The 26382-nt window shown below is 41.4% G+C and overlaps 1 protein-coding gene across 2 annotated transcripts; it reads right to left on the bottom strand.

Moving 5' to 3' along the window:
* Positions 1 to 1112: 1112 nt before the first annotated feature.
* FEM1B (fem-1 homolog B) lies at positions 1113 to 16681 on the bottom strand. 2 transcript variants are annotated; one of them, XM_047767158.1, is made up of 2 exons: positions 15763 to 16681; positions 1113 to 7119 (listed from the first exon to the last, which is right to left on the bottom strand). In XM_047767158.1, the coding sequence occupies exons 1-2, from the start codon at positions 16008 to 16010 to the stop codon at positions 5484 to 5486; spliced, it is 1884 nt and encodes a 627-aa protein (XP_047623114.1). In that variant the 5' UTR covers positions 16011 to 16681; the 3' UTR covers positions 1113 to 5483. The 2 variants fall into 2 exon arrangements, with proteins under 2 accessions (XP_047623114.1, XP_047623115.1); XM_047767159.1 differs by lacking the exon at positions 15763 to 16681 and adding an exon at positions 13839 to 14725.
* Between the last annotated feature and the right edge of the window lie 9701 nt (positions 16682 to 26382).

Here is a 26382-nt window from a genome sequence, read left to right as displayed (position 1 = left end):
TATCAATAAACTGAAATCTGAAAACCCCATAGTAAGCCTTGATTAAATAAATGTTAAATCCATCCTGGAGCTCCTGCTGTGGCACAACAGGATCCAAAGCCTCTTGGGAGTGCTGGGATGTGGGTTCAATCCCCAGCTTGTCAGTGGGTTAAGCTGGCGTTACCACAGCTGCAACTTAGGTCTTGACTATAGCTCAGATCTGATCCCTGGCCCAGCAGCTCCATGTGTCCTGGAGTGGCCAAAAAAAAGTACTTCTGTAGAATTAAATGCTACAAAATCATTTCTTTAAAAAATCTATACAGGTAGTTCCCATCGTGGCTCCACAATAAAGAACCCAACCAGTATCCATGAGGATGCGGGTTAGAGCCCTGGCCTTGCTCAGTGGGTTAAGGATCCGGCATTGCTGTGAGCTGGGGTATAAGTCGCAGACACGCCTCGGATCTGGGGTTGCTGTGGCTCTGGCATAGGTCGGCAGTTACAGCTCCAATTAGACCCCTAGCCTGGGAACCTCCAATGTGCCGTGAGTGCGGCCCAAAAAAAAACCAAAAAAAATCAATACATACCACAATGAAACAAAAAATCCAAGATACATTAAATGAAAAAGACAAGATGCAGAATTGTGTAGGAAAGGTAAAAGTCTATTTGCATTTTTTAAAAAACAAAAAGAAAAAAAGTACATATACACACACAAAGATCCTGGGAAGCTACTCAAAAAACTAGTGAATGCCCTCTCAAGAGTCCAGGTGGGAGACAAGATGAAAAGGAAACTTAAAAAAAAAAAAACCACATATATATATATATATTTGAAGTTTTCTTTACTGTCTGAATTTTTTCCCCAGGCACATGTATATATAACCTTGACAACTTTTTAAAAATGAATTCAACAGAAGATCATCTCAACTAAAGCACACTGAACAATAAAGACACACACTTCAAGGTAGTTTTTTTTCAAACATTTACTGAACACAAACACCAATTTTTCCTTTTACACAGCAATATTATTAGTTTCAAATTAGCTGGGCTATTAGGACTGTCAGTTATCACGAAATTAAAAATAGTCAAACTCAAATAGAAAATGTCATGCAATATATGAATCACTAACAGACCTCTGGTGCAGTCAGCAAGTTTACTATGTTTATTAAAGTCACATAAATGGTTTGACAAAAGTGCACAATAGAATGACATCACTGGTTTGTTATAAATCACAGTGAATTACTAGAATACAACAATGTATGTCCTCTATATGGAAGATTGCAGGATAGGGTGGATATTATAGAGGATCTTTCAACACGTTACGCCAGTCAGATTTTACTCCCCAGCCATGTACCTCTGAAAAGATTGGTTAGCAAAGCCGAGGGGTTTTTTTTTTGCCCCCTCATTTTTTTCTCCTCTATCAATTACTAAGCAACAACAACAAAAAAGGCCATGCACAAATTTTACAACACCTGATTTTAAAAAGATACAAAACCTTGTTCATGTGATCACTTGGCAAAGCTTGCATCTTCATTCCTTCATTTTTCTGATTAGGCCACTCATCACATGACTCACCCCTAAATGAAAAGCTGTTAATAATTGAGCAATTCGCACCCCTGCACATAATCAAGATAACACTCCCCATAACCATCGAGTCAGTGTCCCTTCCCTACACGTTAACACAAATGAACACACCACAAACCTAGGACTAAAGACCACATTTACTTTATAGCTTTAAAAATTAATATATCTATCACCACTATCCATGTAGTATTTATTTCAGATCCCACATTTGGGGGAAAAGATACTGTACAACCCAGCCCATCTGAGGATTTGGGCAAGTCTGCCAAGAATGTATGAGAAAGCCCAGCAATGTGCCATACACATTAGGAGCCCTCTACTTTCCAAAAAGGTATCCAGAGCAGGGCTGTGCGTTTTCAGAGTAGAAGTGAACACACAGCTTAAAATCTTATGGACTAATAACTTTTCATAGAGCAAAACGCAGAGTTTGGTTTTAACTCATTTTAATGTTATAGTATAGTCAGGAAAATGGAGTAGTCATCTGTACATTGATATATCTGGCTAGCCTGAAAAGGAACATTTAAGATTTTTACAGAAAAATCTACCATAAAAACAGGTCCTTTAAACTTTTACCCATCCACTCTCTGTTCAATCACTGGCTGCTTCTAAAACCAGCAAACTGTAATCCAAAGTCCAACAACTCAATCCTCACCCCGCCCCACTCCCCAAATAAGAAATGCTTCTGCTTGAATTATCCAAAGTGGCCTTATCCCTAAAGTAGCTGCCTCAACTGAGGAGACCTATAACAGGATATTGTTCCCTTGGGATTTTGATTTTCAAAAACACTTGCCAAATGCAGAGTTGATACTTATGGAGCTGCTGCCCACAAATTATATTTTACTTCAACCAGTGCTATCATACCTAAATTTCTCATAATTACTAGTTATGAATCAACTATTCGTGTAATGAAATAAAACCCTTCCCAGAAGCAAGACCAAAGCTTGCCTTTTGGTTTGTCTGTCTGAAGGTACTTAGACCGTGGCCTACTAGAGCAATCCAAGGTAGACTGAAAACCATAGTGTCCAAATTCTTAGGTCAAAAAACTTCCCCTTCTTTAGCAGTTGAAAGGATAGATTTGATGCCCATTCCTTACCTAAACTCAAGAGTTCAATTTTACCAACTCTGAAGTACAAAACCCACTCAGATTTCACATGGTTTGCCCAGGCATTCATCCACCCAGGCCTCTAGTTCAACCAAATTTATATGACAATTACTGAGCAAGACCAAGAAGTTCTGACTGAATCTGTAATGTTATCAAGGAAGACTTACAATCCAAAGCATAATTCTACTAATAATAAATATAAAAATGACAAAAGTGGCTAGAAAGTGGCAATAGCCTAGTGCTCTCAGAGATGAGATACACAACTATCACCTTGCTTACCTATCTATTTTCCTTAAAAACAAAACAAAATGTAAGTTTGGAAGGGTTTGGCTAAACATATCTTAAAATAATTCTACCAAAAAACAAACAAACAAACAAAAAAACAGGCATGTAGATCACTTGTTTCAAGAATGGTTTTACACAGGTGTTTCACAATACATATTTGGATTTATTTTACAAGACAAAATTAGATCCTTAGCAATATAGTGTACAATGTACTGCTATACTATAGTTTAAAAAAAAAAAATGTCAGTTACCATTCATTAGCAGAGTTCATAGTCTATTCCACTGTCTTCAAATTCTTTCTCCAACTTTGTCAGCATTTTAATCAGCAGTTTTAATCTCTCCAGCATTCAGTCTTCCCGTCTTAAAAACTGTGTCATTAAATTTTGATGTCTGAATATGTACAGATAATCATTATCCTCATTTTATAAATATCTAAAATAGTTCTGGTCCTGGGTAGCCAAAGAGATGAAATGGTTTTTAAAACATGCAACATAATCTGATATTTTAAGTTTTGATAGTTTTGATATTATGTTTAAAAAGAATATACATTAAGAATGGAACCATGTAAATACCAAGTATCATAGCCATTCCTCAGACTGTCAAAAAAGCAGGCCTTGAAGTCTAAAAAATACAAGGTCTGATCTGAGCTGTGAAAAAGGTGTGATTCACTCACCTGGAAAATGTGCATTTCCTCTTTCAGATCATGAGAGTTGCCAAGAATCAAGGCCAGTAATTTTCAACTTAGGGCTGACTCAAACCATCCTAAAAACCTTCCTTGTAAAAATCTCAGGTTAGAAACACAAATATATTACCATGACAGAACTCACCATCAAAACACTCCTAAGGCAAGAAGACACACAGAGTATAACTACAACAGTAAAAGTATCTTGCATTCTTGGGGGAAGAAGTTTTTAAAGTCCCTCCATCCATTCCCTCCCACCCTTCAAAGTATTTCATTTCATGGGGTTTCTCTATTTTATTTAAGGCCCTAGGTGCTGATTTTGGCTTGGTCATTATGTTCTATACTGTCCAACTGCAAACTTTTTCTTACACTTCACAAAGCAATAGCCATACATAAAATGTTAACTGAAACTTTACAAGTTTTGTTTGTTTGTATCTGATGTTGTTACATCTTTATAGTGCTTTTCATTAAAGAAAAAAAGCTGCAGGTGTTCACTTACAGTACCATGCACTATGAGTAGCTAAGGCATTCATTTGGCACTAGAGAGAAAAATACAGATATAGCTAATTTTATTTATCATTTTTAACATCAATAGAAATAGGTGTGTACCTTTACTTGAATTTCTGTGATGCTTAAAAGATAATCACGAAATATTCTTTTAGTCTGACAGTTAAAGTGTTGCCATTAAAAATAAACCAAAAAACATTAAGACCTCCATATAGCCTGTCAGAAAAAGTAACATTTTGTGGTTGCAAAATGTGCTGCCCTCAAACAGAAGTATCTTTCAAAATGTCATTGGGAATTATTTTCATCATCAAAAACATTGAACTTCCTATACCACACTAGTGGTTTTTCTACTTATTATCACAGACTGAAGTGAAAACATTAAAAATATCCAGTTCCTCTTCATGTGTCATAAACACCATCTTAGGGAGGCACAAATAATGCCCTCTGGAAAAGTAGTTTCCAATTTTAAAAGATACCACATAGGAGGAAAGGGCAAAGGGGACAAAAATAGAATGTATAACTATTTGTTTCATAAGAAAACAAAGCATTCATAATTTTTACATGTCTGTGAGCTGACTCAAATGCAGGCTGTTACAATTTAGATTAATTACATTAAAACTGAGATTTCCACAAATTTTAGAATCCAAGCCTAAAAGCAAATAGTCCATTAATAGTCTCTGAAAAGTTGCTTTAAGAATACTACTATTTTGTATGTATCACCCAGCATAATTCAACAATTTCAATGGATTTAACTTTATAAATTTGTAACTATTATTAAGTGAGCACATTTTTTCAGATTAATCTGCAGCTATACTTTTTAAAACCCTCCTGATGTTCTAATGTGTTGTTATCACTTCACATAAATAATGGAAGAGTGAAAACTACCTATAGCAGTTTGGCATGTGCAGAACATCTGGATAATCTATTACTTTTAGTTGCTTTTCTTCATGAAATCCTCAGAACTGCTGCAAAGGATAACATGCTGACACAGGCTTAACAGAAATACTTTTGTAGGCAGTTTAAAAAAAAAAAAATTATCAACTTCAAATCATAAATGTCCTTTGTTACATAAACGAAATATTTTATATTCATTCCTCAAAAAAAAAGTTAAGTGACCAATATCCAAACACATTAAATTATAGTTACACCTAAACAATGTGGCTTTGTTTAAAGTGTATTTGAAATCAATTACCATATGAGGCAAGAAGACCACATACAAAACTAAGGAAGGCTGGGTAGGGAGGAAGAGTAGTGGAAAGAAAAGTAGAATTTATGAACACATAATTCTATTGTCTGTGATTAAAGTCCTTTACTTTTTAGCACCACATTAAACGATTTTACATATCCAGTCACTTAATGAAATCCAACAAACTCTTCAAGAGTTCTGGGGATCTGGTCTTGGTAGTTAATGTCATTAGCCCGAACTGCCCGGGCAGCCAGGCACTTGAGACTCATCTTCATTTGAGTTTTAAGTAGTATTTCTGACACCCCAGTTGTACTTTTGTCTAGTGGAGTCTTATTCTGCTTATTTGTCATGTCGGTGTGAGCGCCAGCTTCAACTAGACTAATGATGATAGAGTGCAAGGTCAAAAAGTCACTGATGGGCCTGTTGTACTGAACGATAATGTGAAGGGCACTGTTCCCTTCATTGTCCACAGCATTCACCTCAGCACCACAGTCCAGCAGGAGCTTTGTGACAAGCGCGTTTGGAAAGCTGCAGACATCATTGGTGTGGAAATCATCAACAGGGGTGTTTGAGTTGACAGCTAGATGCAGCAAGGTGAAACCTTCACGAGTTCTGGGATCGAGGTGAATCAGGTTGTAGATCTGCTTGTTAATTTTGCACTGATCTTCTTCACTGCACTGGGTTTTGGTGGAGATGCACACCAAATACAGAAAGGTATAGAGATTACATTCATAATTGTCCATCGCACTGTGGACATCAGCATCTGGAATATTTTTTACTCTGTTCATACTTTGCTCTATTTCCAAAACACTGCATCTCAAAACACATTCTATGTCTGGGGCCTTCACAGTTTCATTCAAATGTATCATCTGTGAAAACACTTGGGCAAATCGAAGAAGATCCTTATGGGTATTCCTGTTACCTTTCTGTCTGAGGTGCAGGGCATGAAGCCACAACTTGATGCACTGTTCGAATTCCATGTTATCTGCATAAACAGCTCCCCTGTAAATGATAGGATGGGAAACATCAATGTTGTCGGCACCTAAAATCCGTTCCCGAACTATGAGGCCTTCCATATGAAGAGCATCTCTGTCTTGCCGAATGGATTCCAGTTCCTGAGGATTTCTACATTCAGTTCTATTCCCATAAGCATGAATTGGTGGGAGAACCTCTTTCTCTAGAATGTTATCACCATCTTGAAACCTCTCCAGCATAGCTAAATATAAATAGTGGTATGTCTTCATGATGTCATAGTTCTCACGGTCATTTGCAAAGGAGGCACCCAAGAGCTCCAAAGCTTCAATCCGACTCCTCCTGTCACAGTCAGCATGAGAGAGCAACAGTTCGACGACATCAGCTTTACAGCTTTCAGCTGCTACTTTTAATGGCGTCATCCCATGGCCGTTCACTACTATAGCAGCACGCCATTTTATCAGCTCTTTCACAATATCTATGTGCCCAGCTTCAGCTGCAAAGTGCAACGCTGTAGCTCCACAATGTGCTTTAGCATTCGGATCAGCACGTTGTTCTAAAAGGTATCTGACCACGTCAGTGTGTCCCTTATATGCTGCAATCATTAGGCAGGTGTTGTCATATTTGTTGGCAATGCTGATGTTGGCATTATTTTCAACTAAGTATTTCACAATGTCCAATCTGCCATCAAAGCATGCTGCCCGCAGGGGGGTCGAGTTAGTTACTGTGGTATGGTTCACATTGGCTCCATGACTGACTAGAAGCTTAACAACTTCAAAATGTCCTGCTCCTGCTGCACACCAAAGAGCAGTGGCACCGTCAATGACATACCTGTTCATGAAGAGAACACAGTTAGAAAATGGAGGTCACCTGCCCTAACACAAATTTAAAGGATGTATTCATTTATTTTCTGACCGAAACCTCAATCTACAGAAACACTAGTAAAACATTAGCTTGGGTGAAAATAAAATCAGGTAATTTAAGTAAAGCACTTTGCATAGTACTTGTACGAGCACAGTAAATATTAGCTATTACTACTAAAGTATAAAAACCTAAAGAAAGGAAGAATAACTGACTTTCTACTAGCAAAAGCAAATAAATTTCAGAAAACAAAGAGGAAATGTATGCGGATTCGCTGGCTCCTAGGAGCACAGCATGTTCTTCCTTCCCAGCACCCTCTAGGTACCATAGTTTCTCTAATACATTAGCAAGAAAGCCACCCCAATCTCTACAATAACACTGTGTTAGACACTGTTTTGGGAGGAAAAGCATTCAGGCAGATAACCCCGATTAACCGCACCATCTATCACTTCTGCTGAAAATAAAAGACCCACTTTATAAACATTCAAGCAATTACTTCTTCGGTTCCAAATAATGGTGCAAAATCTTATAGGCAAAAGCATTCACGGTAACAATTACCTATAGGGTTACCTATGGGGGAGAGTATAGGATTGACTCTGAAAAGGCTTAAAGCAACTAGAAATGTCCTATATTTTGATCTGTGTAGTGACTACATGGATGAATATTTAGGGGAAAAAAACTTATCAAACCTCACACAAAAGATCTGTGCTTTTCACTGTAATGGAAGTCATGACTTAAAATAAATTTGGGTGTTCCCATAGTGGCTCAGTGGTAACAAACCTGGCTAGTATCCATGACCACACAGGTTTGGTTTGATCCCTGGCCTCACTCACTGGGTATACAATGGAATACTACTCAGCCATGAAAAATGCCACCTGCAACAACATGGATGGACCTAGAGAGTATTATACTAAGTTAAGGTAGTCAGAAAGAGAAAGACAAATATCATATGATATTACTTATATGTGTAATCTAAAATATGACACAAATGAACCTATCTACAAAAGAGAAACAGACTCATGGATAAGGAGAACAGACTTGTGGTTGCCAAGGATGGGGAGGAATGGAGTGGAAGGTTGAGGTTAACAGATAGAAGCTATAATATATGGAGGGGATAAACAATAAGATCCTACTGTGTAGCACAGAGAACTGTATTTAATGTCTTATAATAAATCATAATGGAAGAGATACTTAAAAAGAATGCATATATATATGTGTGTGTGAATGAACTGCTTTGCTGTACAGCAGAAATTAATACAACACTGTAAATCAAATACACTTCAATAAAAACTTTTTAAAGTACAGGTAGAAAGTGCAGTCTTTTTAATAAATAGTGAGGAAGCAGCAACTAGATACCTGCTTGGAAAAAAATTAACCTTGACTCTATGCACAAATATTTGAGAAGTAGCATAAACCTATAATGTGGAAAGCAAAATAATAAAAACCTTCTTTAAAAAAGAAAATGGAGGAGTTGCCATCGTGGCTCAGCAGAAATGAATCCGACTGGGAACCATGAGGTTTCGGGTTCGATCCCTGGCCTCTCTCAGTGGGTTAAGGATCTGGCATTGACATGAGCTGTGGTGTAGGTTGCAGAGGTGGCTCAGATCTGATGTTGCTATGCCTGTGGTGTAGGCCAGCAGCTGTAGTTCCGATTGGCCCCCTAGCCTGGGAACCTCCTAAAAAGCAGAAAAAAAAAGAAAAGAAAACCTTCATGATCTTGTGGTTGATGATTTCTCAAACATAATGCAAAAAAAAAAAAAAAAAAGCACTAACCATAAAAGAAAAAACCTGATTAGACTTCATTAAAATTTAAAACTTCAGAGTTTCCATCATGGCTCAGCAGTAACAAATCCGACTAGTATCCATAAGATTCAATTCCTGATCTTGCCCAGTGGGTTAAGGATCCAGCACTGCCATGAGCTACGGTACAGGTTGCAGATGCAGCTGGGATCCTGAGTTGCTGTAGGCGGGCTGCTACAGCTCTGATTCAGCCCCTAGCCTGGAAACCTCCATATGCTGCAGGCGTGGCCCTAAGAAGACCAAAAAAAAAAAAAAAAAAACAACAACAACAACAACAAAAAAACCCTCTTTTCATCAATAGACAGTGTGAGGAAAGCAAACAGGCATTCCACTCACTGGGAGAAGATATTTGCAATAGATTTATTTGACAAATGTCTAAAAAGGCAAACATCCCAATTAAAAAATGGGTGAAAAGACTGAACAAGTATACTTCAAAAGTAGATACTGAAATAACCAATAAACATATGAAAAGATGTTCAAGATAATTACCAGGGAAATACAAATTAAAACCAGGAGTTCCCAATATACATTCAGTAGAATAGCTGAAATAAATAACACTGAGATGACAATATAAAGTATTGGCCAGGATGTAGAGCAACTCAAACTCTCATTGATAGAGTGGGAATGTAATTTGGTTCAACCATTTTGGAGGTTGACTGACAATAACTAAAGTTAAACGTACACTAACGTTATGACCCAGCAGTTCCACCCCTTGATGTATATACCAAAGAGAAATAAATGCAAATGTCCGCCAGAAGACATATACAATAATGTTCATTCATAGCAACTTTGTTCATTATAGTCTAACACTAGAAACGACCAACAGGATAAATAAACTGCCATATATTCATGTAATGGAATACTACAAAGCATAAAAATAATAAACCACTGATACATGTGATTCCATGGATGAAGCTCATAGATACTATGTTAAGCAAAAAGAAGTGAGACAGAAAAGAGTACCCTACATGATTCCATTGATAGGAAGTTCAAATACAAGCAAAACTAATCTATGGTGATAAAAGTCAAAATAATCATTACTTTTGGTGGGGGAGGAGAACTGACTGAGAAAGGGCACAAGGGAAACTTTCACATATTAATCTAGAAGGTGATTACATGGATGTAAACTATTAATATTTTTTAACACTGTACACTTAAGATTTATGCACTTTATTAGATGTGACCTTAACTAATTAAAAATACATATTTCTATATCCAATTTAATTAAAGTTAATTTACATAATTGAAAAACAAAAACAAAAGAGACACAAATCCATTTAAAGAAAAAGGTTAAGGAGTTCCCTGGTAGCCCAGTGGGTTAAGGATCCAGTGTTGTCACTGCTGTGGCTTGGGGCATGGCAAAAAAAAAAAAGTTTAGATAAATACAGATAGCTAATAAATACTTTCAATATGCTAAGCACTGTTACATGCTTAATATGCAGTATATCTCATTTAATTCTCATAATCTTCTCCCAATAATCCTAAAATAGATATTATGCCCATTTTACAGATATATAACTAAAAGGCTTACATGAGCCTATTCAAATACAAATACTTTTGTGTTCAAAAAATACAAAAGTACTTTGAAAACTACATAATGCAGCATATGTAAAGAAACAGTATGTCATTGCTCAAACATGTTTCAATTTAAAAAGCTTTTTTTCAGGGAGTTCCCACTGCCACACAGTGGAAATGAATCCGATTAGTATCATGAGGATGCAGGTTCAATCCCTGGCCTCATTCAGTGGTTTAAGGATCCACATTGCCGTGAGCTGTCGTGTAGGTGGTGGACCAGCTTGGATCCTGAGTTACTGTGACTGTGGTGTAGGCCCACAGATGTAGCTCCAATTTTACCCCTAGCCTGGGAACTTCCATACACCACAGGTACAACCCTAAAGAGCAAACAAAAAAAAAAAAAAGCTTTTTTTCAAACTGCTTATTAATATAATCTATCAAGAAATCATTATGGAATTAATATACAGTTACATTTACATAGTTACAATGTTTCCTTATACTCTTTAAAAATATAAAATTGTTACATACCAGGTACATGAACCTAAACTAAATAAAGACTGAAGAAATGTTACATTAAAATAGACATTCACATACATTATCTTTAACTCTTTTTTTTTTTTGTCTTTTGTCTTTCTTTTTGTTGTTGTTGTTGCTATTTCTTGGGCCGCTCCCGCAGCATATGGAGGTTCCCAGGCTAGGGGCTGAATCAGAGCTGCAGCCACCGGCCTACGCCACAGCAACGCGGGATCCGAGCCGCATCTGCAACCTACACCACAGCTCATGGCAACGCCGGATCGTCAACCCACTGAGCAAGGGCAGGGACCGAACCCGCAACCTCATGGTTCCTAGTCGGATTCGTTAACCACTTCGCCACGACGGGAACTCCCACATTATCTTTAACTCTTGCAATAACTATACAAGATAAATAGGACCCCCATTTCAAGATGGGGGAGAAAAGAGCAAAAAATGATTAAAGTTTTTTCTGGCCTCATTTACCAGAATTAATGACATAAGAGTAAAAATTAAATTAGAAGTATATACTTCACTTGTTTTTTTAATAATCATTTCATACTTTTCCTGGTATAATCTACTAATGTCCATTTTCCCTACAGTAATGTGACAGGAGCCTAAAAAAAGTTTCAATTATCTATTTTTATTGAGGCAATTAAATTTTCAACAGTTTATGATAAAAATATTCACTGTAAAATGTGTTATAAAATGACTCGTCCTTCAGATACATTAGCCTTAGTGATTTTTAAATTTCTATATCCAAACAAAAACATTAAAAAGATTAAAGGAATTTATAATCCTAACATCTATGACATTTCCATCCATAAAATACAGCTAAAATAGCCAAATACTGTCGCAAAACAAAATATCAAACACATTTATAACAAAAAATGAAGATAAAATAAATAAAAATATAATTGAATTAATGCAATATTAATGCCTATGGGGGAAGCACTATAAAACAATGACCTTTCTAGACTCAGTTTAAAAATCACAATGCAAACTCTCTATTAGGTATTTCACCTTAAAAATCAAGAAACTTTAATCTGATATTTACCTTTCTAAACAAAATGTATACATCAGATGATGGAAACATTTCCCAATGAAAGATAACATTTCTGATCACAAAACTAAACTCATCTATTTCCTGGTTCAATCTGAAATAAAAATGTCTGGTTCAAGCATTTTAAATGGAAATAATTCATAAAATGTAAATGACCAGCCCTTTAATCAAAGTCTCTAAAGTCATTTATTAGATCATATGTACTTCCTTGAAATATATACTGGAAATAGCTTTTTAAACGAAGTCAAATGATGCTGTGCCCCTTATGCCTTTCCTCTACCTGGACATTTACTAAAAGTATTAGTACTAGAACTGACTTTGGGACCGCTCAAGAAAATCCTCAGAATTCCCAGAGGTCCTGCTCTCCTTTGCATCCATGTCAGCAAACCTCTTCTCACACAAGAGTGAAGGATTCCCAACAAACCCTGACACAGAGCAATCAGACCCTTAGAACTCTAGCCAGCACAACATTCCATGGTCACATGACACCTCCCCTTTGTTCTGTTCCATTTCTCTAACATTTTTAAAGCTTCCCATTCTCCATTTAAAGGTTCTGCTTTCATTCCCTTTTATGTGACTCTTCTTATCCATTCATCTATGTCAATTTTAGTCTTTACACAGTTAGCCATAAATAAAATAATCTCAAATATTATCCTAAAGATATGACAAGGACTCAAATATCAGCATGAGGCTTAATCTAGGTGGGTGGTCCCTTCCCCTTGAGATTCTATTAGAAATCCACTTTAGTTTTCTAAGGTATTACAGAAGTTTTTAGGCAGAATATAGACTTTAAAAAATAAGTTATTGATTTTAATGTCTCTGTGTGTGTCTCTCTCTTAAACACATACACACACACAGTGTGCCATATCAAACTCACAATTACACAGATACTGTACCTTAGGATCAAGCTAACAAATGAGTCCTCTTTTTTTTAATATTAGGCAAAGAGCAAGATGGTACACAATTTGGCAAAAAAAAGCGTGAAGATGGTACATAAATTACTGAAAATTAGAAAACACTAATGCACCTAGCACACAGAGAACCTTTTTATCCCTATCTGGCCATGGGTCTCAGGTACCAATGGAATCTAAAGAAAGGGGTTTGGCTAAGTACCTCTAAAATTCCAGTCCCCAAGGAGTGAGTGAGCTTCATATTATTAACACCTCACTCAGACTAACATTTTCACAGTGTCTAGAATGAATGTAAAGTGAAATCATGACATTTGCAAATAACACTCTCCACATCTATTTCTGAAATGCCTAAATAACTGGAACAAACTGCAAAATTATCTCACAGAGTGGTGTGAGTGGGAAGAAAGGTGGCCATAAATTTCAATTATTCTTCTCTGTTAATTAATTTGTAAGCTCCTCGAAAGTAGAAACTTTACATTTTTTCTATATCTTTTTACTATATCCATAGTATTTGAGTGGCACAGGGCTAGGCCATCACAGGCATTTAATAAATTACAAAACAAAAACAAAAAACTAAACTCCTTTGACAAAGCGGCTAATAAATTCATAATTGCAAAAATCTATAAACAAAAGACTGAAGAAGGCTTAGACAAAATCTCAAATGATAGAAATGTTTGCAATTACAGTCCCATCAGTCTGACTTGATATTTTACACAAAGATCATCAAAATCTGGCCTCTAGCTCACTACAGTCTCTCGCAATCTCTTTCTTAATTCAAGGGCTTGAATCCCTCCCTGCAATTGCACTGAAACACTTATTACAAATACACCCTACTGCTGTCCCTCTTCTCCACTTTCCACTATCCTTTTAAGACTGAGCTCACGCATCACCTCAGCTGTGAAGTCTTCCCTGATTCTCCCAGGTGAAGCTGAGCACCTCCTCTTCCTGTCCACTTCCGTTCGGAGTCCAAAAGATTTCTGTAATCCTGAATGACATGCCATCTGCAATTACTCATTTCATCCATTTCTCACCCCCCTCCCTCACCAGACTGTCTTCCTCCGCAGTAAGAACAGTGTGTTATTCATCTCTGCATACCTAATCCCTACCACGGAATGTGGCACATGGTAGATGTTCAAAATACGTTTGCTTATTGAACCTCCCAATTTCACTGGCCAGTGCAGAATTCTGGGCAAGGTAAACCAATATACCTGCTCAATGCTATATTTCTAGTCATTTCAGGTTCTCTTCAATTGCCACCACAAAATACCTTTCCCTTTGATGGTTAAGAAAGGAAAGCAAAGCCTTTCCAAATGTTTTAGGAAACTATTTTTTCTTGCCACTATTCTCCCCTCATCAGAACAGGACTCAGCAAGCTCCTTAGCAGCCGTGTTCCCAAGCAGCTCTTATTGCAGATTCATATTTCAATGGATGCTTGTGCCTATACAATGGGAATGGTGCTGGAAGTTCAGGGGTCATTCTGCTTCACTCCTCTGGGTATAGTAAAGGCTGTGGGAATGCAGGGAGTTACAGAAAGAAAGAACACAGAAGCAGTAAGGAAAAACAAACAAGAATCAGGTTGCCATCTCTGGTTAACATGAAAAAGACCACCTCCTTAATGTCTGGAAAGGTGGTACCAGAGATTAACCACCAGCCAGGGGCTATCATTTCAGTAAAACGTAATACTCTGAAATATTTCCCTCTCATCTAAAACAGAAGAAAAACTCTTATTATTTTAATCTACAAAAAGGATCAATCAAAATCCAACAATGCCCTAGTCATCTTCAAGAAGAATTATTTTTTTAATCAGGTTTTAACCAAACAGTTTTCAATCACCAAAATTAAAAATATGTATTTTATGTTTGGACCACATCTACCTCAAAAGAAGAAAAATCCTAGAATAGCTTATATCCTGCCACAAGTCAACAAAAACAAATGCAATCAATGAAGCAAAATTTTCATGCAGTTGTAATCTGTAAAACAGGTTACAATCATCCAGCACAGAAAAGATAATGTCAAACCTGACAATCCTGTACTCAACATCATCATGCCCCAAAATATTACAATTAAACCTAAAAGGCAAGTTTTAACTGTAACAATATAAATTTTTGAACCCCCCTCCCACCTGGAATAACAGTAATTTATCAAGCTTCCCCACAACATCACAAGATAACACCTATGAAACAACGGCATCATTCCTCCTACACCAGGTCCAGTGCCATTTTCAAAGCCAACATATCTACCCCCAGCAATGTGAGAATCAGAATCATGTCTTGGGATGTCTGGCTGCATGACAATCCCTCAAGAGCTGATGGTGATGCTAGTTCTAGAGGCTTATTTTGACATGAAGCTTCCGCAACCCGCTAAGGACTTTATTGGACACTCAAAGGAGTAAAAATTGGGTGACCAAATAATTCCACAGAGGTCTTCAATGTTAGCTGATGACCTCGTTAATTTCTGACCTCGGTTTCAACCCCGGTACTGATAATGGGAAAACCTGAAAGGGCAGCAACTTCCCCCATACTGCTTGTTCACAGACCATCTAGTAAGGAATACAGAATGCCTATTAGGTATCAAGACAGAGGGTGTGGCTAGTTACCTATGGAGGAAATAATGGGTAGGGGCCAATGAGGATGAGCAGCAAAACATGGGATGGAGTACTAGCCTTAGAAGAAGAAGTGGGCATTAATGGGGCAGGTCAGGAGGTACAAAATGGGAGAAGTGCTACCTCCATGAAGAAAGAGAGAGGGAGCGGAGGACCCATGAGTCATGGGTCCGAGCGCGATAGAGACGAGGCTGGAGCTAGAATATGCCTACCCGTCGAAGCGGACGGTGCCAGTCTGCTGAGTCTGCACCCGGTAATGTTCTAATAGCAAGCGCACCACCTTTGCGTGTCCATTGCGAGCCGCGATGATGAGGGGCGTGGAGCGCTGCCCTCCCTGCTGGCTGACATAGCCAAGCAGATAGCGGATGTCGCTTTCAGACCGGTTGAGAAGCAAGGCGGCCAGAGTCAGCACCTTGCCCTCGCTGGCCGCCTTGTATACATAGCCAGCCAGGCCCTCCATGGCCGCCGCCAACTCCAATACCCGTTTGGTCGCCACCGCTGCTGCTGCCTTGCGCCCCCGGAGGCCGCGTTCGCCAGCGCTTCAAACCTGGGCCCTCACAGCCCATTCAACAGGGCGCCGCCGCCGCCGCGCCCAGGCAGCAGTGCGGCCGGTGGAGGGTGGAGACGAAGAGGTGGCCCAATGCCGCCGGGGGCACGTCCGCTATTCAGCCCGGGCACTGAGGAGGGCGGTCAGGGCCGCCCCCAAAGCCCTAGGCGCCGGCCCCGGGCCGAGGGGATCTCCATGGCGGCCGCCGCCCCGGGCCTCAGGCCGGACCCCTCCTTCCTGCGGGCTGCGACAGGCGCGTGCCCGAGCTACGGGTCGCCAGCGAGGTCCCAAGAGGCCCGCGCGTGCCCCAGACGGCGAATGATGGCAGCGTCTCACCCAACCCGGACCGCCGGGCCTAAGGCCTGAAACTGCTTCTGCCTCCGCCTCCGCTCTCCGTCCTCCCCAGCTGGAGGAAACCCGCAGGCCCTAGCCCACTGGAGCTCAGAAGCGCCAGACGCTGATGATGGCCTGGAAGTCCGCGCCTGGCGAGGCCCCGGAGCGAGGCTGAACGCTCGGGCGGCAGCAGCCCCTGGGCTCGGAACCGGGAGGAAGGCGGGCCTCCGCAGATAAGGACGGGAGGGGGAGGGTGCGAGCGGGGGACGATTAAGTGGGGTGTCTCTTCCAAAGCCGACCGGCCGGCAAACCAGACCCGATGAAGAAAGGTTCTGCTGCGCGAAGGTGGCCCAAACCCATTTCGGCCCTGAATGTCCTCATTGCCCTTGACTCCTGGAGCTTCCAACTCACCCCCACTAGGCCCTGGAGGTATTTGGCCAGTGAGTGGGACAGAGGGCGCCGAACCGCTACTACCGGTGGGCTAGGGAGGCGCTCTCCGTTTTACCACAGACCTTGTGGGACCCCTCACAGCCCCTGATTGGGGGCCCAGGGAGGGGGATTCGCGCAGCCGGCAGGGTCCATTTTAGGAACAGGGTGGCGTCTCTGAGCCCCCGAAATGTGGGAGGGCTTGGAGGACCGGCACCAAGCCCTGAAAAGAGACTAGAAGTCAGCATGTCTGCTCTGGAGAGGAGGATTGAGTGTGCGAGAAAGGTGGTGGGAGATGGGGAACTGTGGAAAGAGGCGAGATACCCTGGGAAGGAAGGCGAGGGCTGTGCTCAGACAGACAGGACTCCAATCCTGAGCCTGACAGAAACTCCGGGTTTCTCCCAGACCTCACAAGATTCTTAGGATTTGAAAAGATCATTTATCCAACTAATATTAGAGATCTACTTTGTTCCAGGCGCGGCTTGGCACTGGGGGTTGGGTGATAGGCCACAGAGACACAGTGCCCCTTCAGGGACTGTTGTTGAAGGGAAAACCGACAATAAACAAGTAAATAATAGACAAGACTGGTTGAGTTCATATCATTAGCATTTGCTAGGAAGCAAAAGAAACAGAGTGGGGGGTGGGTGAAGGGCGGAGCTAATTTAGCTAGGGTGCTCAGAGACCTCCCACAGGTGAGGGGAGCTGGGGGTATTCTAGGCAGAAGGAATATCTGTTACAAATCTGAGGAGGAACAGTCTTGGTGGGTTCAGAAACGAGGGTCAGGGTGGCCACTGCAGAGTGAGCTATAGAAGTAATAGGAGATGAAATCTGCTGGGTGCAAGTCATGTTAGGGCCCAATAACCCATAAAAGTGTTTAAAATCTCCTCAAGTGTGGTGGGAACATTTGAGGAGGTTTTTTGTTTGTTTTTAATGGCGGCACCCGGGGGCATATGGAAGTTCCCAGGCCAGGGGTCAAATCAGAGCTGTAGCTGCTGGTCTACACCACAGCCACAGCAACTTGGGATCTGAGCTGGGTCTGTAACCTACACCACAGCTCAGAGCAGTGCGGATCCTTAACCCACTGAGCAAGGCCAGGGATCCAACCCACATCCTCGTGGATACTAGTCGGGTTCGTTACTGCTGAGCCACAACAGGATCTCCATTCGAAGAGTTTTAAACAGAATAGCGACAAGATAACATTTTATGTTTTTTAAAAAGTCACTCTTGTCTGCTGTGTGAAGAATAAACTCTGGTAGGCAAGAGTCAAAGCAGGAAGGCCATTTAAGAGGTAAAGTTTTGGACTAGGATGGTAGGAGTGCAGGTAATGAAGCTGGTGGGACAGTCACAAAAATACAACTTATGGAGGTCATTTTGTCCTCGTGCACACAAAGGACAATATCTACACCTCCACCTCCAACACACACACACACACACACAGGACAATATCTACCACAGAAAAAGAACAAATACATTTATTTGGTCCCAAGGGACCGGCTGGACTCAACAGGTTCACATAAATTATTTCATTTGAACCCCACGGTTCCAGTCCTAGTTGATGAAGGCCTCATCTCAGTTGCTGGGCTGTCAGTGGGGTTTGGGCCACTTCTCCATCTCCTCCATCTGCAGCACAACTTTACCTATTCTCAGATCTCTACACAAACTTTTTTTTTTCTCCCTTCCATATCAAACAAAACCAACACTGGAAATCAGAGCTGAAGATGAGATTCTACCTGTAGAGTCTCTGAAATAGTTGGTGGAAAAAAAGGCGAAACTAGTTGTTATCAACCTAGGGCTTCAGGGTTAGGAAAAAAATTCCAGTTCTTGACAGGCTGACCCAGGCTTTTTGGCCTCTGGGCACTTGGCAGTGACACGTTCAGATGTGTGACCTGAGTGCTGCCTTCCAACTGACTTTATTCCCAGGCTCTGCAGTGCAACCAGGCTCCTCACATTCTCTCCCTTTCTCTCCCTCCCACTTCCTTCCTCCCTCTTCTTGCAGCCTTTTGCCCTGCATCATTCTTTTCATACCCGACTTTTTGAAGGTGATCCAGACACAGGCCCCTTCTTCCCTTTGGTTCCATTTTCTGAAGGAGACCTGATTCATCCAGCTATTCATTGCTGATTAAGAAACTTTCTTCTTCCTCCTCTCATCCTTTCAAGCTGAACTAGGGTCCATCCTGGTGCTGACACACAATTTGGTGTAACTGGGTGAGCGCTAGGAGGGGTGGCTAAACCAAGAGTCATGACAGAGAGGAGCCCAGAACTTGCACTTTGTGGGAATACACTTCTTCTCCAACAGCCCAAGGTCAGGAGCCTTGGGCTGCTCTCTCCTTTATCACAGGTGATAGGGTTCTGGGCCCCCTTGGTTGTACAATAGCCATTTGACTGACTGGAGACTGTTTGGTTGCCTGTCTTACTTGGGCTTAGAGGATGACGTGTCTGCAGTTAGGTTGGGCGGATCGGAGAGAGGATGTGTAAACAGGACAAGGTGGCTTTCCTAAAAGCCAGAGCCCAGGAATAGTTCCTTCTGCTTCTGACCTATTCCCTTCCCCTTAATAGAAAGCCACTGACAAACGAACCATGCAAAACATAACTACGAATAGTTATATCATGATGGAGATTGATTTGCTGATGGCAACCTTCTACCTGGACCAAAGATAGCACCAGCCTCCAGCACTGTGCTTTCTGGAGATTGGAGGTGACCTTTGAGCAGACTTATCTGTACCTTCCATGGAGCATTGCTTTTGCCAAACCAAGTCAACCCAACCTACAGCTCTGAGTCAATGGAGTTTTTCAGATGTTGTGTAAAATATGTTCAAAATGCCATTTTTGGGGCACTAGTAAAGATACTTGTTTTAGTCCTGCAACCTTCCCATGTACTCTAATGCAAGAGGATGACTTTTGTTGGATAGATTGAGGTTAGACTCCCTTCTCTATGGGCTAGCTATGACCTTGGGCAAATTTCTTCATCTATACAATGGAGATAATAAATACTTTCCTTGCAGGGCTGGTGTGATGGTGACATGCAAGCTCCTTCACCAGCCTAGTCCTTGAAGGAGTTCCTGTCAGCACATAATATTTCCCTTCACCCTGGCTCTGACCCCACACTCGTACTGCTATTGTGCCATTAACCTGCTCAGGAAAGGACTTCCCACCCCATCTACCTTTTTCCTGCAGGAATGTGTCCACCTCTGGACACATATGGAGAGTAAATCCATAGTATGCAAGGGGCTGGGGACAGTAATCGACAAGAGCTCAGAAATTGTAACAAAGCCATGGAAAGGAAGATGTCAGAAATCAGTGATGGCCAAGAAACCACTGGTGACCAGTCTCTATTTGCCCAATTTCAGAAGACTAGCGACCCACTGGCCTTTGTCTCCTCTTCCTGTCTCCCCTTGCCTTCCCCTGAAAAGCAGATGTAATGATTGTCAAAGACAAAACCTAAGGTGGAGGAGAGGGGGCAGCTGGTCTGTGTTGTTTCCCAAACCAGTTCACCCCTCCCAGACTTGGGTTTACCAGGAAAGAAGACTGAAGCAGACATGTGTCTTCCTTCTAACCCCATTCCTCCCTGAATCGTGGATTAGTCAGGTACCCTGGGCTTATAATAACAGAAATAACAAGAGCAAGCTTGTATTGAGTGCTTACCCTGTGCTAGCTGTCACAGTAAACATTTTACACAGATTAGCATGTTAAATTTGCACAAGCCTTCAAGGGACATGCCATTATTATCATTCTCATTCTTCAGATGAAGAAACAGAGATGTTGTGTAACTTGCCCATGGCCTCATAACTAGAGTGTGGTAGAATGTGAGGATTTGGGTGTCAGCTGTCAGCCCCCTACCCCTGACCCTGCTACCAGACTTCTGTTCCCTCTTTATCCCCCTTTGAGTACTCTCTGCTGGGCTGGAGGTCCCCAAGGCTTTCTATGGTCCTGATCACTTTGCCAGGTGCCAATCAGGTAATCCAATCATCCAAGCTGTGCTAATAGGGGAGACCTAAAGGAAACTTTCCCACCTGGCCACCCTCACACACCCTGGGCATTCCTGGCTTTTTTTTTTTTTTTTTGTCTTTTCTAGGGCCGCTCCTGCAGCATATGGAGGTTCCCAGGCTAGGGGTCTAATTGGAGCTGTAGCCACCAGCCACAGCCACAGCCACAAAGGATCCGAGCTGCATCTGCCACCTACACCACAGCTCATGGCAATGCCGGATCCCTGACCCACTGCCAGGGATCAAACCCACATCCTCATGGATACTAGTGGGTTTCATTTTCACTGAGCCACAGTGGGAACTCCCCTGGGCATTCCTTATTCCTACCGGGGAACACAGGTCCAAATCCAAAACAAATGCTCTCTCATCCTAGAGATCTTCCTTGATTTTGCACTGAGCTCCGCTTTATTCCTCTCTTGGGACCTTGCCTCTTTCTAATAATAGCTCATGTCTGTGTGACACTTTATAGTCTACGACACTTTCTGATCCACCCAATCCAGCCCCTGCCTCCTAGGCTTCTTAACCACCTTCTGTGAATGGGGTGACAGAACATGAGGTTTAGCCTCCAGGTTCTGGAACCTACTCTACCAGCATCCCAGCTCCACGACTTGCTAACATCAGGCGAGTTGCTTATTTAACTTCTCCAACTCAGTTTTCTTATCTGTGAAATGGGATAATAATAGTGCTTTATCTGGTTGTTGTGAGGGTTGAATGAGACCGACAAACACACACACACACCAACACACACACATACACATACACAGCAAGCAATTAAGTGTTGGCTCTTGTTATCATTATCTCATTAAGTCCCCAAAACCTGTGGGAAAAAAAACAAAGCAAGTCCGTTCTTGTCATCAGTAAAAATAAGTTTAAGCCAGATAATCTCTAAGCTCTCTGCCAGCTCCATCAAGCTCTGATTCTACCATGAATCATGGTTATTTATGGACACATCCGACTTCTGTGCTGTAGAAACCCCTGAAGGTCCAGCCCTTAATAGAGGGCCTTGTATACACTAGGCTGTCCTGACAGATTTGTGTTAGCAAATAACAATAGTCCCTCCTTCATCCAGGCCATGGGATGAACTAATAAGAAATTCCTGTATAGCCTTCAGCACAATGCCTGGCCCTAAGTAAGCTCCTAATAAATCATAGTTACCATTGTTGTTCCATCTTACAGTGAGACTCCCAAACATGGCCCTTAAAAACATGGACTCTGGAACCACACCACCTGGGTTCATCCTAGTGCTGATCCTGTGAGACTTCGTAAGATAATTAACCACCCTGGGCCTCAGTTTCCTCATCTGTAAAATGGGCATGATGATAACAGCATGTGCCTAAATAAGATTGTTGCATAGAGCAAATGAGTTAATATAAGAAAGACACGTAGTTTTGTATTTGGCATATCCTTGTTGTATGTAAGTGCTTTTTGTCTTTGTAGATGAAGAGATGCAGGCTCAGAAACACCAAGTGACATCCCCAAGTAATAGTGAAGCTGGGATCCAAATCTGAGTCTGATTCCAGAGCCTCAGTCTTCATATTAGGATACGGTGCTACCCCAGATAATCCATGTACATTTTAACAGGAGCCTTTTCTCCTGTGGCAGAGATGTCAAGAGTGGGAGAAAATAAGCTGGCACCAGAGAACTCGGGGTAAAGGAGGTCACAGGATGCCCTCAGATTGTACCATAGAAGTGGCTTTTTCCTCACCTGTGTCAAAATGACTTTGGGGAGTTCCCATCGTGGCTCAGTGGTTAGCGAATCCTACTAGGAACCATGAGGTTGAGGGTTCGATCCCTGGCCTCACTCAGTGGGTTAAGGATCTGGCATTGCCACGGGCTGTGGTGTAGGTTGCAGATGTGGCTCGGATCCCTCGTTGCTGTGGCTCTGGCCTAGGCCAGTGGCTACAACTCCGATTAGACCCCTAGAAAAGACAAAAAAAAAAGAAAGAAAGAAAGTTAAACAAAAACAAACAACTTTGGCATTCCATCAGGGCTCGGGCTCAGAAGCCCATAAACATGGCATTGCCCATGCAGCCCTCTAACATGGAATCTGCAGCAAAACTCTCATTATGTACATTCATGTCACCCTCAAGCGGGGCCCCAACAGACAGGCCCTGGCCTTGAGGCTTTTTCCACTTCTAAGACATGATTCAGCCCAGGAGACAAGACCAGACAGACTTGCACCAGAGAAAGGAGGGCTGGGTGGTGGATAGAGATGAAGAAGAAAAGCAAACAGGTTAGAGCTGGGCAGAGCTCACAGCTGCTGGGCTGCAGGGGGTGGGGAGCCAGGAAGGAGTAGAGGGATCTTGCCTGCCGGAGAGGCTGCACAAAAACCAGCCGTCCACTGACCAATTTATCTTCCTTGCAGTCAAACTTACTGATTTAAATATGAATCCAACCGTGCCTCTAAAGCCCCAGAAAAACACTAGTAACATTTCACAATTGTGTAGCACAATGTGATTTTCATAGCAGTTCACATAAATGACTTCAATTTTGAGCTGCTTTCTAAAATAACTTGCTCCTCTTATAACAAAGCATCACATGCTTATTGAGGAATACTAGAAACTGTTTTTAAATGTAAATTTCAAAATGTCAAATATGTATATAATATACCACTAGCAATAGCATTTTCAGTAATTTTTTTTTTTTCTGAGCCTATGTACATTTACAGGTCATTTAAAATTGGAGGCCTAGGTAGTTCCCGTCGTAGTGCAGCAGAAATGAATCCGACTAGGAACCATGAGGTTTTGGGTTTGAGTCCTGGCCTTGCTCAGTGGGTTAAGAATCTGGCATTGCCGTGAGCTGTGGTGTAGGTTGCAGACGTGGCTCGGATCTGGCATTGCTGTGGCTCTGGCGTAGGTCGGCAGCTGTAGCTCCGATTAGACCCCTAGAACCCCTAGAACCTCTATATGCTATGGGGGCAGCCCTAAAAAGACAAAAGACAAAAAAAAAAGAAGAAGAAAAATTTGGAGGCCTACTACACAAAGAGTTTTAGATTTGTTTTTTCACTGAACATAAAATCATGGGCATTTTCTAATGTTGCCAACCATTTGGCTATAAAAATTTATAATGACTGTTTATCAATATAGGTTTGCCACAAATTCTGTATCCATGCCCTAATTATTGGACATTCAATATATTTGCAAAAATGTTACTGCCATGAACATCTTTCTACTTGCACTTTATGTGATTATGTCCTAATAATAAATTTCTAGTAATGGAATAATTACTAGGTTGAAGGATTTGAATTTTTTTAGTACATATAGCTAAATTAATCACCAGAAGATGTATTCAGGGAGTTCCCATTGTAGCTCAGCAGTAAGGAACCCAACTAGTATCAATAAGGACACTGGTTTGATCCCTGGCCCCACTCAGTGAGTTAAGGATCCCACGTTGCCGTGAGCTAGGATGTAGGTTGCAGATGAGGCTCAGCTCTGGCGTTGCTGTGGCTGTGGTGTGGACCAGCGGCTGTAGCTCCAATTTGACCCCTAGCCTGGGATCCATATACTGCGGTTGTGGCCCTAAAAAGACAAAATAATAATAATAATAATGTATTCCATTGATCCTCTGAGCAGCAATGTGTGACAATATACATCTCAGTCTCTGTTTTGAGCCAGTGAGCTAGGTAACAAGCATCTCATGACAGATGAGGAAAACTGGGCACAGAAAGTTTACGTAACTAGCTGGAGTTTACGTAACTAGAGTTTATGTAACTAGAGTTTATGTAACTACAACTAGTCAAACTCCAGTGTCCTGGATTTGGTGCCAGGGCCCTTCCCTCTCTGCCTTCTAAACAAGAAGAGCCCTGAAAAGGTTTTCCTGAGTAATGGAGGTGTATAAAATTGTTTATATCCACACTTCTTGGTGAAAATATTTTTGAAAATCTTCAGTTTCTTGACCTTATTTGTGCCATGACAGCCTGGTTAAGCCTACCAACCACTTCTCAAAATAATATATTCATATGTATATTAAAAAGTGCATAGCATTATGAAGAAAACCAATTATATTAAAAATATAAGGAGTTCCTGTCATGGTGCAGTGGAAACGAACCCAACTAGGAACCATGAGGTTGTGGGTTCGATCCCTGGCCTTGCTCAGTGGGTTAAGGATCCGGTGTTGCCATGAGCTATGGTGTAGTTTGCAGACATGGCTCAGATCTGGCATTGCTGTGGCTCTGGTGTAGGCCGGCGGCTACAGCTCCGATTAGGCCCCTAGCTTGGGAACCTCCATATGCCGCAGGAACGGCCCTAGAAAAAGGCAAAAAGACAGAAAAAAAAAAGCAAAATGATAATAGGGTAATACATCTGGTCCTTTATAAATGCATCAATAACAAGATCTAGTAGTCATGGAGGAAAGGCAGTCTGCCATGGGTCCTGAGTTTTCCTGTACATTCTTTTTTTTTTACCTGTACCTGCAGCATATGGAAGTTCCTAGGCAAGAAATCCAATCAGAGCTGCAGCTGCCGGCCTACACCACAGGCATAGCAATGCAGGATCTGAGCCTCATCTGCCACCTACACCACAGCTTGCAGCAATACCAGATCCTTAACCCAGTTAGTGAAGTCAGGAATTGAACCCACATCCTCATGGATACTATGTCAGGTTCTTAACCCAATGAGCCACAACAAGAACTCCTTCATGTATATTGTAGCTGAATCCACCCTTGTAATACTGAGCTGTAGTTTCAGTGGCTATAGTTACTTAAGCAACAAACTAGCTTGTTTGCTGCTTTCTCAAAAAGTGCTGGGCCCTCGGCTCTATGTTCCCTTTTTGTAACATAATCTATTAGCTGTGCTTGAGGCACCTGGCCCCTGTCTTGTCCCATGGGAATTAGAGCTCAGGGAAACAGCACAAATATGCTGACACTCTAGCTACCCCTTTTTCTGTGAGTGATAAAGTCTTACATCTCTTATCCAGGAGTTTTGTGTCTTCTGTCCTTGTCCAGGAACCTTTGGCAGGCTTACTTGTTAGCCTGTAGGGAAGGTAAAATCTCAGAACCTTCACAATTCTGACCCTACCATTAATTTCAAAGTAGTGTTGAGTATAACAGCTATAACGCAGAGTGATAAGACCTGCAATTTTTTTCTGCTGAAAAAAGTCATCATGGTTTGTTGTTTACAGTCATCATTGAAGGAAATGCTCAATTTCAGTTAAAGTTTTCTGAAAATGTCAGTTTTGTTTTGATTTTTTCTCATTCAAGTTCATTGGTTTTATGAGAGCTCTTGGCTACTGCCACCTCCTCCAAAGAAGGCCAGTAAAACCTGTTGATCAAGAAGTCCAAGTTAATTTGCTATTTACTACAATAAAGGAGAACATCTTGATAGAGGATTAATGTAGTTTCTATGAAGGGGGATTTCAAGAAAGGATGTTTATAGAGTTTGGAGGCCTAGGCTCAAGCTGTTCAAGGTGGTTTTTCAAAGCAAGAACCCCCACCTTGATGGGGTTTGGACACAGTTTGGGACATTTAAGACAGTTTGGTGTTCGTAGACACAGAAGAAGGGGTCTTGACGCAAGTCTTGTTAAATAAACCTGTGTGAGCTCTTTGCC

The sequence above is a fragment of the Phacochoerus africanus genome, chromosome 2 (assembly GCF_016906955.1).
Source record: "Phacochoerus africanus isolate WHEZ1 chromosome 2, ROS_Pafr_v1, whole genome shotgun sequence".
Classification (NCBI taxonomy): domain Eukaryota; kingdom Metazoa; phylum Chordata; class Mammalia; order Artiodactyla; family Suidae; genus Phacochoerus; species Phacochoerus africanus.
Note: the sequence above shows the minus strand (reverse complement) of the source record. Positions and strands in the feature narration are given on the sequence as shown.